The 16497-nt window shown below is 34.1% G+C and overlaps 1 protein-coding gene and 1 non-coding gene across 2 annotated transcripts in view; both read left to right on the top strand.

Moving 5' to 3' along the window:
• The first annotated feature begins 826 nt into the window (after positions 1–826).
• Positions 827–900, top strand: TRNAD-GUC. Its single transcript has one exon. It is a non-coding gene; the product is annotated as a tRNA-Asp (tRNA).
• Positions 901–13365: 12465 nt separating this feature from the next.
• Positions 13366–16497, top strand: part of LOC110027544 (beta-1,3-galactosyltransferase 7-like) — a 22660-nt gene continuing 19528 nt past the window's right edge. Inside the window, exons 1-5 of the mRNA XM_020729024.1 lie at positions 13366–13719; positions 13869–13965; positions 14046–14104; positions 14218–14420; positions 15892–15955. Of these exons, the coding sequence (XP_020584683.1) occupies positions 13610–13719; positions 13869–13965; positions 14046–14104; positions 14218–14420; positions 15892–15955 (533 nt within the window). The 5' untranslated portion in view covers positions 13366–13609. The remainder of the gene's footprint in view (positions 13720–13868; positions 13966–14045; positions 14105–14217; positions 14421–15891; positions 15956–16497) is intronic.

Here is a 16497-nt window from a genome sequence, read left to right as displayed (position 1 = left end):
GGGGTACCTTTTCTAATTTTCTAAGACTAGTCAATAGGAAAGTCCTATGGCTAGACCTAGGCTACTAAAGAAGTTTTCTAGACCTCAACCAAAAGTGAGGTCAACAGGGGCATAACAGCGTGCCTTCCGTTGAGCACCTATCTGAAGGAAGCCCAATCAGCATCACCTACATTTGATTTGCCTCCTAACCAGACTTTGACGAATTCACTTCTTTCGTGGAACCGGGCATTTTAGAAGCAAGTGAGCCACCGATAGCCTAAGCTCGCCCTCGCTTCTTTTTTGTAAAATAGACGACCGGTTGCGGACCACCCCGCGTGTCCTTCCATTAGGTGGTGTAGATCCTGAAGGAGGTGAAATTCCTTATAGCGCCTTGCTTAAGCTAGTCTACCCTTGATCGAGAGTGCAAAAAGTGTGCATTGCACGTCAAGAAGCCAAGGGTAGCTTGCTAGATTCTTCAAGCGGGTAACTTGTTCGACGTCAGAACCGATCTCAAAACTTGAAGATCACCATCCCTTTGAAGAGAAAGTGCTTTCTCTATATCAGTACTGACCTTTTCCTTGGTGAGTAGAAGTGGGATTCCGTCCTCCCTTGCGACGTCAGTCTTTTGTTTCTTGTTTCCGCCTCCGACGTTTGGTTACTTTTTTTCTCAGCTTTTCAGAAACTCCTGCTCGAGTTACTTGACAAACTAGTTGGGTTTATCAACTGCTCTACCAGTGCCCACCAGCCCTTGGGAGAGTCTTTGGATGGACTTCCTAGGAGATTACAGCAGTCAAAGCATGGACATGACTACCTGTTTGTGGTGGTTGACTGTTTCAGCAAGATGAAGGGGGAAATAGCTCAGTTGGTTAGAGTGTTGGTCTGTCACGCCATAAGTCGCGGGTTCGAACCCCGTTTTCCCCGCCCGATCGTCCAACTTTTTCCTGCCCGACCCATTTTGTCTTCACAAAGGCACATTAATGCAATGACACACACACTAGTTGACATGTGTACAAGCATTAACGAGGACGTGCACATACTTCAGTAGGCATGAATGATTGTAAAACTATTATCGCACACTAGCATGTGCGATAATAATTTGAATGATTAACTTGAAAATAAAAACTTAACTTAATTTTGAGTAATGAGAAGCTATGTAGTGGAATTTGGTAAAAGAAAAAAGAAAACACATAAGATATAAGTTTGAAAAACTCACCAAAGTTCTTCAGTAAGAAAATGAATCACCAAACTCGTCTTCATATGCATACAAATGAATCCTAATTATGATATAGTACCTAATTTATAAAGATTGGAAAAGTTATTATGATTGTGAAATCTATCTAGTGGATATTTATTAAAATAGTAAGTAAAATATATAAGATGCAAGTTTGAAAAACTCACCAAAATTTTTCACTAAGAAAATGAATCACCAAACTCATCTTCACATGCATGTAACAAAATCATTACTAAAATATAAATCCAAAATTTTAACAAGGGTAATATTTATTATAATCACAACGTTATTGGTTGAGTTATTAGGCACACCATAAAGAGAAGAATCACCAAAAATATGTTGTTGTTACATTGTTTCTTCCCAAATTTTCTATAATGCCAAATATGTTAGAGATGGGTGATCCTGAAACTGCATATATGCAACAGTATAACAATATTTCTGATTATATTTTTACTTATATTTCCTTACTTTGCAACAGAGTCAAAACTTGATATTGAAGAAAATAAGAATTTAACTTTTTAATTTATATATATATATATTGAGATACTACGCAAGTATACGTATCGTTATCAAGTAATATAGGACTTTTTGATTAAAACCTGAATATCAAACTCACAGGAAAATTATGCAATATGCTCTATTTAACAACAAACTTTCTATTTTAAAAAGACAATTACTTAAACTAGAGATGTATTGGCAGTAATTAAAATTCAAATTTTTTTGGTATTTTTGATATTTTGAAAAAATGGTAACAATTTAAAAAGATAACTTGAGTAGGCCAATGCACAGTCATTTAACCTAGTAAGCAACTGATTCACCCCAGTACCCTTAATATGTTTGCTAGTTATCTTTGTATGGTAGAAAATGAAGTGCTAAGGTGAGGGGACCAATCACTCCATCATAAGAGCGCGTTGAAAATTGAAGGGTGAAAAGGTGTGAGTTGTCATCAACTGAGTATTAAGGTCAAGATTTGGATACTTGTGAGTGATAACGAACTCAATTAAGTAACCGAGTCTCGGGTTATTTGACCATTTATAGGATGGGTCCTGTAGGCACCTGATTTGTTGCATAAATGTAAAAGTCATGCCTAGAGAATCAATTAGCAAATGATAAACAATATAATAGTTGGCTAGAAAAAGAGCATGATTCAAATTACAGGAGTCACTAGCTTTTTGTAAGGTTGAATGCTAAAGGATATACTAAACGTAATATCTTTCAAGGGACACAGAATAAAACCTTGCAATAATTTCCCAAGACAGCTCGTTCTAAAGTTTAGGGTTAATACTTGATAATTGAAAAAAATTGCAAATTTTTATTGCACCGATTTGTTCACTATGGATTGGCAACAAACCTAGGTGACAAGGGACTCTACGGTGATTTTATATGATCTAATTCCCCAAGTCATATAGCTGTAAAAGACACCAATAAAGCATAAGAATTATGTTGTGGTAGTATGCAAATTGTGTTGTGTCAAATAGGAGCAGTTATATTATTTACCCTTACTAGAGATGATATAAAGAACATTGGTTAATTTAAAGTTTGAATATTTCTGAAGACCGGCTAGGCAGGGAAGATATTAGCTCTCACTTTAGAGTTCCCTCGATTTCCTCTACCTGGGGCTAACATCTCGTATCAGAACCTAAAACAATGAACCAAGTTGGGGGCTTTAACCTGTCACTTTAAAGTCCTCCAACTCTACACCCTTCAATGATTATTTTCCTATTTATTTGCACTAAATCATATGAATTACATTCTCACTCATACAACCTCATGTGATTCTTTCCAATTGTTGACTGAGACAATACCGGCCTGGTTCTTACTTGTTCTCACAACAAATTTTAACATCTGGATAGGCCAAATCAAGAAGTAAATGTAGTTCATAGATTTAAATCATCACAACTTCTTCTAACATTAAAGATTAATACTCTCCACAACTTCCATCCAATACTTTTAATTACTTATCATTTTAAGGAGAATGATAAAGAAAACTACTCAGAACCCATGGAGAAAATAAAACTACACTTTAGTTTAAAAGTAGAAATCATTGTCAAATCAATAAGAAATCTCAATTAAAACCAAAAGTAGTTCAAAACAGAAGATAAAAACTTATCTCAAATCCTCCACCAAACTCTTGAAGTTCCTTTGAATTTCTTCTCTTTTATAAAACTCTTAAAACCTTCCAAGCTAGGGCGTGTTGTTCTAGATTATAACTTCTCTTAAAAGCCGCCGTGATTAACCTCGATCTTCGTGGGATTGATATTTATGGCTTAATCAGAAAGCCTTATATTACTTGATAATGATACGTATACTTACAAGTATATCTAAAAATATAATTGAAATCTTACCTTTTTTGGGATCAAGTTTTTGGTGTCATTACCGGGGATTAAAATCTTTAATTAGTGGTGTCAACTTCATAAATCCTTACATATAAAAAAATATCGGGATCACCCATTGCTACACCTAAAATATATAATATTTTTAGACGTATTTTTATACCTATTTTTGAGATATTACGATCTAATGGAAAGTATTTGTGTGTTTTTCTTTCAGGTACAAGTAAAAAGGTGAAAATGGGGGCTTTAGCATATCACTCTAAAGTCCTCTAATTCTACAACGTTCAAAGTTTATTTCCCTATTTATATACACTCAATCATATGAATTACATTCTCATCCATACAATCTCATGTGATTCTTACCAAATGTTGACTGAGACAATACCATCTTGGATCTTACATGTTCTCACAATAGGTATTAACATCTTAATTGGTCAAATCAAGAAGTAAATGAAGTACAAAATTTAAAATCAACACAACTTCTTCCAACATTAAAGACTAATACTTCACATAACCTCCATCCAATACTTAATAACTTATCATTTATAAGGAAAAAGATAAAGAAAACTGCTCATAATTCTTGGAGTGCTCATAATTCTGAGAAAACACAACCACACTTAATTTTGAAAGTAGAAATCATGCAAAAAAACATTAACTCTAAATTAAAACCAAATGTAGTCATAAAGATAAAAACTTATCTCAAATCCTTTACACCAAAGTTTTGAAGTTCCTTTGAATCTCATCCTTCTATTACAATAAAAATTATAACTTAAAGTAAAAAGAAAAGTGGCGGCGGCGGCGGTTATGGGCGGCGGCGACATGTGGTGGTTGGCTTTGGATGGATCCTTTCTTGATCTTCAATCTAAGTCTTCTTTTATAATTTTTCAAAAGGTGTCTTGGTGTCTCTTCAAAATGTGTCCACATTCAATGAATCTTCTAGAAGTTGCCTCATTTAAAAAGCTAATTGAATGAATTTTTGTGTCCATTAACTATTTCCCATGTTTTCACAAAGGTGTGGGGTTGCTTCAAACACCTCTTTAAAAATTTGTCCAAATTCATTGAATCATCAAGTAACTACTTCTGACGCTTAAGCGCGAGGTACTTGACGCTTAGGCGTGGCTCACTTTGTTTCAATGGCGCGTAAGTGCCAGTCCTGGGCGCTTCGGCACCTCAGTTCATTTTCACACCTTCTCATTTGTGTTCCAAATTTGATCATTTTTCCCTCCTTTCACCATTCTTCATCCATTTGATTGTACCTTAAATTAAAACACACAAATACCTTTCATTACAGCGCAATATCTAAAAAATAGGTATAAAAATTTGTACATAAGTCTATATATTTTAGGTGTATCAGGAAACCGCCAAATTCCTTTCTTAAGTATGGCCACAAATTTTTTTACAAAAAAATGTACTCCATCTTGAATTGTGACTTAGATTCGAGAAACACATAATATGTTTGACATCTCAATTTGGGCATAATCAATTATAAGGAGACCAAATTCAACCTCTTCCACATAGGTTTGTGCATTGAGCTACGCTCTCACAATCTCTTTCACACATGTTAGCATCATCAAGCACGCTTTGACCAAAATCCTATGATATGTCAAAATATTTTGTTGGATTATGCTCAACCTCTTCCCCATAGGTTAACTTAATCAAGTCAAGCTCCAAAAAATAGTCTTAGATAGGTCTAATATTCTTTGTGGATTTATTTCAGCCTCTTTCCAATAAGTTAATTTCATTGAGTAACACTCTAATAAATAACTTCATATCAGACTAACATTCTAAGGGACAAATAAGGTCTCCACTTATACCCTTTGAAGACATGCTCATGAAGTAATTTTTTTAGGAAGCTAGTAGTAGACATGGTTCACACTAAAAAGATTCTTTGGGGGACCAGTGACAAACAAACTGTTCAGTTATACCCCTAAAAAAAGGCTCATGAGATTTCCTTGATGGGAAGCTAGTAGTGGATATTATCCTCAAATGAAAGAACCCTTATTGGCAAATGGCTGATAAAATTTTCACTTATATTCTTAGATTACATGCCAATAAAGTTTTCTCATTGGAAAGTCAGTAGTGGACAAGATCCTCATTAGAAATATCACTTCTGGGCTAGTGGCACACATAATGTTCACTTATACCCCTAGAAAAAATGCTCATGATGTTTTCTTAATAAAAATCTAGTCTTTATTATTGGAAGAAGTTGTGATGATTTTAAATTTTGTACTTCATTTACTTCTTGATTTGACCAATTAAGATGTTAATACCTATTGTGAGAACATGTAAGATCTGAGATGGTATTGTCTCAGTCAACATGCAGTAAGAATCACATGAGATTGTATGGATGAGAATGTAATTCATATGATTGAGTGTAAATAAATAGGGAAATAAACTTTGAACGGTGTAGAATTAGAGGACTTTAGAGTGATATGCTAAAGCCCCCAATTAGATTTATAGTTTTAAGTTTTGATACGTGATGTCAGCCCCCCTGGTGGAGTGAGAAGAGGGAACTCTAGAGTGAGAGCTAGTATTTTCCTTACCTAATCCGTCTTTAAGACTATTCAAACTGTAAATTAGCTAATGTTTTTTATAACATCTCTAGTAAGAGTAAAGAATATTATTGCTCTTATTTTGCACAACACAATTTGAATACTTCTACAACAGAATTTCTATACTTATTACTGATTCAAGATAAGGAAAAAAATATTTTATTTATATTGTCTTTATTCTTACAAATATTTAGAATATTTAGTTAAGTTAGTTAGTTGTTACTTTATTTTCAATTATCAAAAATTATAAAAAGAATTAAACTTGCATTCCTATTATGGTATCTAAAGTTCCAATAAGAAAATTTTGCTAAGTAGAATTAGTTATCTAATTTCTCATGTTTTCTAGTTGCATACTGTAGTTTTCCCTGTGGGTTCGATATTCAGGGCTTAATCAAAAAAATCATATATTACTCGATACCGATACATATACTTGCATAGTATCCCAAATTTAAATATTATAATTATATTCTTACTCGAAGTCAAGTTTGTGCTTAGTTGTTGCTGGTGATCATTGTTTTTGACGCTGTTGCGAAGTAAGAATTATAATTAAGAAAAAATTAAGAATATAATCACATACATTACATTAACATATATAAAGAGCATCGAGATCATTTTCCTATTATTGATTTGGGTTTGTTGCCTTCCAATTAGGGTTTTATGCATATGAGTTTGATTATTTTATGTAAAGCAACCCAAATATCCCTATCAAATTTGCCTTTTAATTTTTTATTAAATTTATATTATTTGGTCTTATGACCATAACTTCAGTGGAAATGACATCACGTGATCATTTGAAGGCTGACAAGGGAGAGTAGTCCGTGGAAATGGTAGTATTGAGGATGTCAACTTCTTGACCAAGTTGACAAGAAACTCCAATATGAGAGGGTACAGGAAGAGTGTTCTTTAAATGAGCATCACTAATCAGTGGTTGATCATGTGATAAGTAAGCTCCACATGTTGACACTTGTGTCAGTTGTCGAGCCTCATATATGAGTTGAATAATCTCATTTTTGGGATTTCTCCAATATATTCTCATGGTCTTCTATCGGCAAAGAATGGGCTCCTTCGTCAGTAGAGTAATGTAGCTTTTGATTCCTAGTTATGTTGTACTCTTGGATATTACACACACACATATCAAAGTTATCTTTTTTTTTACCTTTAAACTATGAATTAATATTGAATTTTAACTTGTTCACAATAAAATTTTTCCATGTTTTAACTATTCTCATATGTCACAAAACAAGTTAGTTTATAACCTAATTTTCAATTTCATTTTTCCAATCATGAACCTAGCAAGTAAAAATTTAAACTATATACTCTAGAAAATGTATCAAAATTAAAATTTAAACATAAACTACAAACTGCAAATCTTTCTTTAAAATGGACATATAAATTAGAAACTTCATTAAAACTTATCTCAAGGAAATTGAGCCCTAAATTTTATAACTTACCTTAAAATTTAAATTAAAAAATAGAACATTTATTAGATGAAATTCTATGTTGAAGCTCAGATAAAATATATAATTTTTTTCATAACTTCAGCTAGTAACAAAAATTGGCACTCTTAACATGTCTGAATGACTACTTCTAGATTTATTTGTAATCGGTAGAGATTTCCTTAATGAGTGAATAAATGATATAATTTATAAGTTTAAGTTCTTATTAGGAGAATGGTAAAAAAAATTTAACATGGAAATACATTCATTAGATATTGATCCCTAATGATTAATAAAATTCTTGATTTTTTGGGAGAAATTTATGTTTGTATAAATATTAATTAGTTGGGCAAAGAAATTACTATTTTGGAAAGTCTCAAGAGCACTTGTAATGAACTCTTAATTCATTATAAAATGATTTAATGATAAAAAATAAGCCTATTACTCTCTAAATTTTGACGTCTCATTGATTTATATATGTTAACCATAGTTCTTAGGCACTTAATATACAACTAGTTCCCTGTAGCCAGCCTTAGCACAAACTCTTAAACCATTTATGAATCATGTCTTTTCTTCACTCATACTAGTATAAAGTGCACCCATTAAAATTAAGCTTTTGTGTAGTATCTTGTTGGTTTATTTTAGGTCTGATACGCAGAATATTGTATTATTTAAATAATCAAACACAGCTTTAAAAGTAATATACTATTTCAAAAAATAGAGATACCACTTTACAATGGGCTCAATTCTCTTAAAAATTTTATTTAATAATTTATGGGTCTATATTTCAAACCAATAAATTTGACTTACCTAATTTGAAGACTAGACAGAGTTTTGATTAATATTGGTTACTAAATTCCTACAAGAGCAAACCCCTACATTTAATTATATCTAAGGATATCAACTCTCTTAAGAAAAATTTCGATTTAGGCTAGGGTTGTATCTTCAAGAATTTCATGGTTTGGCTTCCATAATTATTTATTTGAATTTTCAAAGAAGAAAAGATCAATATGGAACAACTCTTTTCGAAACTCAAAGGAAAAAAAAATAGGAAATGCTGAGATACTGAGAGGCTTAATGACACTTCAACTATCATATTATTTGGCTTTATTGATTTTGAGACTGCAAAGATTTTGTGTTCGAGTTGACATCTTATTAGGAAACTAAGACTTATATCTCAAGATATTTGATTGTAAGAAAGCCTCAGAAGTGAGGGCTTATGTCGTAACTAGACAAATAACCTCAGAATCCTAAGATTAAGATGAAGTATATGAAATAAACAGAACATTGAAGCCTAGTTTAATAAGGAAAAATGTGATAAATAGGGATTTATATAGGACAATCCTATAAAGGACCAAGTAAGCCCAACTCGATTAGACTTAATGGCATGCCAATATGGGGCTTCTAACTAAACACACTTAACATAGTAAAATTGTGCATGACCGATCTCATGAAATATATGATAAGATGTGCTATTATTTATTAGAAGATGATATGTCTTATAACTTGAATATAAAATCAACATGTCTATTATATGACTGGTATGCATTGTTCTAAGACTTATACAAAAATATCCTTTTTTTATAATTTCAAATTTATAAAGTTTTATACTCAACACTCTCATATTTTATTGAGTGGACTTTTAATATTGAGTGATGAAATAGGTTGTATGTAAGTATGCAGTCTTTAATAATGCATGCATTGATGATCAATTTATAGACCAAGTCAATATGTGAAGGCAAACTTACTCTAAAATGTAGTAATCTTTAAAAGACAAATTATTCTTTTTTTGTGCAATGAGTGAAAACTTGAAGACAATAAATATAATTAATATGTATGCATATGCTAAAGTGGCTCTTTTGATGGCTATTCCTACATCGAAGAGTTACTAATTATTTTTTCTTTTATTTTATTTTTTATTTAAATGTAATGATGTTTGTATGGTGTGAATGCAATATTTTATTAATTTTGTTATAAATTTTGATTTTTGAAAAATTAAATTTGAATTGTTTAAGTTATGGTAATGAATTGGTCCTTAAAAAGTCCAAAGAATAATCTTGGATAAATGTAAACCATCACAAACTGTTGTAAAAAACGACGACAATAAAGCAAAAAATGGAATGAGAAAAAATTGCACGAAAAAAAAAGACACCAGAGCGACACATAGATTTACATAGTTCGGCAAATTTGCCTACGTCCACGGAGCTGCAGAGGATTTATTTCTTCGAGGAATTACACGGTCGAGCGCCTCGACGTTTACAAGAAAATTTTTATTTTCTTCTCTCCCTTCCTCTCTCTCTCTCTCTTCCTCTCTTTCTCTTAGCTCTCAAGATGACTTGCTTAGTCTTGCTTGGCTTGCTTTTCCTTTAAACCAAAAGAGACTATTTATAAAAACCATAAGAGCAGTAGGTGGGAGGTAGGTGAGAGGTAGGTGGGATGTGATAGGTAAGCGGTAGGTGGGTGTGGTAGGTGAGCTGTAGGTGGGATACTTAATTAGGAAGCTAATTAAATTCGGTGGACCGGGTCTCCACATTATCCAACAATTCTCCCACTTGGAGACTAGGACACTGAATGCATCATCTACTGGTTGCATCATCTACTAGCTATACCAATCTCTTACTCAAACATAATATCTTCCACCTCTGCAACTCAAAGCCCTTGTCTTCATGCCAGAAGACCAGCTGAAGTCGAGCACAACTTCAATTTCTCATGAGTAACACCCTCAGTTGATGTATCACCGTCAACGTAGTCTTGTACCACCAAGCTCTTTCCTGAGTTACTCTTGTATCTGCTTACAACTCCCACTGCATGATCAATATCCTGCCCCTGCTGAAAGCCCTTTTCAACAAGTTCAGCCGTCTACCTCTTATTGCCATTGAGTGCAGTCTTCACCTGGTACACCCACTTATTGTGCAACGCCTTCTTCCTTGGTGGAAGTTCTGCTAGCTCCCAAGTCTGATTCCCTGACAGAGAATTTGTTTCCCCCTTCTTGGTCAGCTCTCACTTGCTTGAATTCTCATATTGCAAGATTTTTTCATAACTTTGTGGTTCTCCACCATTTTTCTATTCAAAGACCAGTTTTCCTGCCTTTGGCGCTTTGCCACTTTTCAAGAAATGGACCTTCTTCTGCTTCCACATAATGCACCTCTGACTCATGTGTCCACGCTTGAGCAAACCTGTAGTCATATATAGTGTGTCAGTTTTTTTACCCCGAGTCATTACTAATGCTTCTTTGGTAACCTTCCAGGTGATATCTGAGAACACCACTGAATGACCACCCTCATTGAACTGCCCAATAGAGATGAGGTTTTTCTTCAACTCAGGAATGTGTTTGACCTTTTGCAATTTCTGTTTGCTCTTATTAGGGAGTGAAATATCAACATCTCCCATCTCCACCATGTCTAGAGCTTTTCCATCAGTCAGATGTACCTTCCCAAAGTTACCTGCAAAATAATTTCGCATTAACTCCCGACGGGAAGATGTATGGAAGGAAGCTCATGAATCCAGTATCTAGTCATCAACAGAACTGTAAACTGCCAGAAATAGTGCATCCTATATTTCTTCAATTACAACATTAGCGTCATCTTTCTCCTTCTTCTTAGGATTCCTACAGTTCCTTTTTATGTGGCCAGCCTTGCCATAATCCCAACAGGTTGCCTACTGATCAGACTTTGATTTTTGATCTTCCTCTGTTTGAGTTCCTGTCATGTGATCTCCCTCTGGAATCAACATTCAGTGCCGAACTTGAACACAAGGTCTCGCCAAAATCTTTCCTGCCCACCTCCTCAACAAAAATCAAATCACGAATATCATCATATTTCAGCTTAGATTTACCTGCAGAACTGCTAACTGCCATCTTCATGGCTTCTCAGCTATTTGACAATGATGCCAACAATATCAGTTTACGTATCTCATCATCAAAATCAATTTCAACAGACGACGACTGATTTATGATAGTGTTGAAATCATTCAGGTGTTGAGCAACAGACACACTTTCCATCATCTTCAAGTTGAATAACTTTTTTATCAGATGCACCTTGTTATTCGCTGATGGCTTTTCAAACATACCTGATAAAGCCGCCATGAGATCTACAGTAGTCCTCTCCTTGATGATGTTGTGGGCAACCAATCTCGATAGAGTTAATCGTATAACCCCCAGAACTTATCAATCCAACATATTTCATTCCGCCTCGTCCATCTTTTCTAGTCGTTTTCCCAGTAACGGAAGATAAAGTTTCTTCCCATAGAGGTAGTCATCTATCTGCATCCTCTAGTAAACAAAATCTGTGACATTGAACTTCTCGATCTTCGATGTCATCACTTCTTCTCTGCCCATCATTCTTCTTTATATTCGAACCAAATCTCTGATACTAATTGTTGTGAAAAATGACGACTATAAAACGAAAAATGGAATGAGAAAAAATTGCACGCAGAAAAAAAACACCAGAGCGACACACAGATTTACGTGGTTCGACAAATTTGTCTACGTCCACGGAGCTACAGAGAATTTATTTCTTTGAGGAATTACACCGTCGAGCGCCTCGACGTTTACAAGAAAATCTCTATTTTCTTTTCTCTCCTTCTTCTCTCCCTTCCTCTCTCTCTCTCTTCCTCTATTTCTCTTAGCTCTCAAGATGACTTGGTTTGGTCTTGTTTGGCTTGCATGACTTGTTTTTCCTTTAAACTAAAAGAGATTATTTATAGAAACCGTAAGAGCGGTCGGTGGGATGTGGTAGGTGAGCGGTAGGTGGGTGTGGTAGGTGAGCAGTAGGTGGGTGTGGTAGGTGAGATACTTAATTAGGAAACTAATTAAATTCGGTGGACCGGGTCTCTACATTAACAAACCTAAAAAAATAGATAAAAATTATGATGACACAATATATAAACATAAAAGACAATCAAAAGTACATATCATTCATTAAAAAATAAACATTGTAATAAGTCTTAGACCTAAGGTAGACTAATAGATCAATTAGGTTATGTGGACATCCTTATTCATGCTTTGGATTTTTTTTTTTGGATTCATCCTTATTTTTCATTACTCGTTGTTTATCCTTTTATTGTAATTCATTTGTAGTTCATCCTTTGTTATACGTCCTTTTATTGTTTATCCTTTCTTGTTTGTCGTTTGGATATATGTAAATGACCAACTAAAAAATACATCCTAACTCTATGTCAGGCTCGGTAGAAAATTAGGCCTACATTTAATACATTTTTTTTATGTTTTCAGCATAGGTTGTGTGGTATGTAAGTGAAAAATAAAGTAGGTGATTGACTTTTATTTGAGTCGTAGGTAGGGCTGTCAAAACGGCTCGTTGTTCTCGAACAACTCGTGCTCGGCTCATTAAAAAGCTCGTGCTCTGCTCTTTCGCTAAGTTAACGAGCTGGACACAAGCAAAGATTTATATTGATGAGTTGTATTTAAAAAAAAAATTAATTGATTACACTACAAAGATTGATAATCAATTAAAAATATTAATTAAGAAAACAAAATAAAAATTATTAAATTAGATTCAAAAAATGTTTTAATATAAATAATAATTTTTAAATCTTGCATCAATCTTTAACATCTTATGGCTACGTGATTAGGATTGTGAAAACGACTATTTGTTGGTGAACGGCTCCCGGTTCGCCCCCCAAGAGCCGAACATGAACACACTTTTTGAGCTTGAAATATAAACGAGCCGAACACGAGCTGAGGCTCGCTTACACCCCTAGTCTTAGGTAACTTGATCTCCTTTTTAATAAACAATAAAATATTTTTAAATAATTTATTTGTAAATTAATTATACTAATTGAATAAAAAATAAACAATATGACAATGCAAAGTAGCTTACCACCTCCGGCCGCCTGGTCTTCTCCTTTCCCTCTCAAGCGATAAGTTACCCGGCCGGCGCAGCCTACCCTATCGTGTTTCTTCTTCTTCAACTCATTGACGTTGTTCCTTTCCGTCTCGTCCGTCGTTTCTTCCTCCTTGCGAGTCTTCGTGCCCGCTCCTCGTTTGGACTTCTTTTCTCGCTGAAGCATTGATCTCCTTTTTAAAGGATCTTTCTTCAAATAAAAGAGTGAACAAACTAGATGATTAGGACTAGGAATAACGGAGGTGGTGGCGACAAGAGACTTACTACAAGATGGATCTTCTTACTTTGCTTTGCGTTCTTCGGCCTTGGAATGCTGTTCTCGAATCGGTTGGTTATGATTCTTAATTTGGCTTCTTTCGAGCAATGGAGCTGGCGATTTGATCTATATCGTTGTCGATTTTTGTTTTCTTTTCATTTTTTATGGGCATGTTCTTGTTCTGGGTTGTGTTGTGTGATTTAGCTTTTGGGTTTGGTAGGTTTTGGTCTGTCCCAGATTCAAACGGGGAAATCATCTCGCAGCGGCGGCAGGAACAGGAACTGCAGGCTGTCTCGGAGGATTGCATAACCAAAAGGGTCCGTCTATGCATTCGATGATATTCCTATAGCTCGGAGTGAGTTCTATTTCGTTTAACCATGTTTTTGTCTGTCTATAGAAGCTTGGGCAAGACAAGGATGTAATGGGAGAAGTCACGAGGACCCATGAAGCCATACAGTGAGTGGATGATTTTCTTGCTCTCAATCCCTAAATGCATTTGTTAGGCCTTTGTTGATTTTTAGCTTTGGGTTTATTTGATATCTCATGTCTCTAAATTTGATTGTCGTCAGATCTTTGGATAAAACAATATCAGCACTCCAGATGGAGCTGACTGCAGCAAGGAGCTCCCATGAGCTGACTGGTTCGGAGGGTTCTCCAAGCATTAAAACCTCCAGTCAGCAGAGAAAGAAGGCTTTTGTTGTTATGGGCATTAATACAGCATTTAGCAGCAGGAAGAGGCGGGACTCTGTTAGAGAGACATGGATGCCTCAAGGTACTCTTTGAATCCTTTTTCCTAATTAATGCATTCCATTTACTGTAAACTTCATATATTCCCCTTGATCATTATTTTAAGCTGCACAAGTTGCTATAAAGTGAACACAACTAGTTCTACATTGGCAGCCAATTTGTCTTTTATATTTTTATTTTTTTTTCCTCTTAAAAGATTACAGTAGCAGATGTTTTTTTGATAAATTGTATGCCTTTCAAATATGCTCTGTTTTCTCAGTGAAATGAATGATGTATTCTGAATTTCTATATCAATCTTGTAAACTCTGGTCGTGCACTATTGCAGAATTATTGTGGCCCATTTTTCATAACATATTAGCCTGATTGGCATTGGTATTAACTCATAAATCTTCAAAGAACTGCACTATATTTTTTGTTTATTTGATATTGTGAAAGCATTATCCAGCTGAAATGCTTTACTTTATGTAATTTGTCCTCAAAATGCCATGGGTTTGATTTCCTTTTGAATAAGAGTTATCCCCATTTGTGCTGTTTTGTTTAAGTTTTTCACTAGGACAGAACAAAGGATGTTTTGCTTGAGTTTTTAAATCTTAAAATGGAGGTGCTCGCTTACAGCTTTAAGATCTTTCTTTTGAGCTGTTTGACCTTCACGTTGGGTATGTGTAATAAGTGGCCGTTAAAATTAAAATTTCTTTTGAATGTTGGGTTTGTCTGGTCTTCTCAAACTCAATAACTTCATATTTTTCCAGTTCTAATTGTTTTTGGTTTATAAGCACCTGAAAAATAGTGTAAGCCTGAGCAACACTCAAGAGTCTTGACCAACAAATGCATCACATTCTTGTTAAAGTTGTTTGACTTAGTTGCTTCATATTTTTTATTTTGCCTGAAAATGGAGGTGATGTTATCCTGTAACAATTTTGAAATTTATTACTTGATTATGTTGATCAATCTAGCACCTCTAATGGGTGTTTAAATTAATTGGTAAGTTCTTCTTTCTTCTTGTTAAAAAAAATAGTCCATGTAATCATAGTAATAAATGGATCAATTCAATATTTCGCAACTCCATAGATTATATATGCATCACATTCTTGTTAAAGTTGTTTGACTTAGTTGCTTCATATTTTTTATTTTGCCTGAAAATGGAGGTGATGTTATCCTGTAACATTTTTGAAATTTATTACTTGATTATGTTGATCAATCTAGCACCTCTAATGGGTGTTTAAATCAATTGGTAAGTTCTTTTTTCTTCTTGTTAAAAAAATAGTCCATGTAAACATAGTAATAAATGGATCGATTCAATACTTCGCAACTCCATAGATTATATATGCACCTTTCAAGGCCTTCATTCTTTTTGTGTTTCACCTAATGTCCAAATTTCTCTCTTTAAGAGTAGTTGATGAAGTCAATAAGATGTACTATTTCTTGTGTTCTCTGATTTCAGCATTTTCTTATTTCATTTTTACATGAATATAATGAAAAATATTATGTTAATTTAGGTGAGAAGCTTCAGCAACTGGAGCGTGAGAAGGGTATTGTCATTCGGTTTATGATTGGTCATAGGTACTTCATTCTGCTTACTCTGCTTAACATGTTGGTTTTTGTAACTCTATAAGACCAGTGATATAACTTTCATATTTTTCATTGCTGTCGCTATTGTCCACTAAATTCTGACCTTCATTTGTTTTTTTTTTATTAAAATAAATGTCAAGGCAAGATAATTTCTCTATATTGCTACTTTCATACTAGTGTTAACTTGATAGATTCTTCGACTGATACTATATGCATTCTATACCACATTTTTATAGTCAGACTAATAAAATATGTCCAGGCAATTTTGTTCTTATTGAATTTCTTTGAGAATCTTATATTATTAGTGTTTGCCTGTTGTTTCAATTGAACTCACTCCCAACTTTTAATGAATAGCTAATGCAATTGTTTTTAAGATACTGCGAGAGGCCAGCTGGTACAACCCTTAATTGAGCTTAAGCATTTGCAATTTCAAAGGGTGTGCCTTTTTTTTTGCCCGTGAAAATATATACATATATATATATATATATATATTCCTCAATAAATTAAAGCATACTGTCATAGTCTATCCCCCC

Source organism: Phalaenopsis equestris, unplaced genomic scaffold (genome assembly GCF_001263595.1).
Source record: "Phalaenopsis equestris unplaced genomic scaffold, ASM126359v1 Scaffold000428, whole genome shotgun sequence".
Lineage (NCBI taxonomy): Eukaryota > Viridiplantae > Streptophyta > Magnoliopsida > Asparagales > Orchidaceae > Phalaenopsis > Phalaenopsis equestris.
This window is presented reverse-complemented; position numbering and strand designations above follow the sequence as displayed.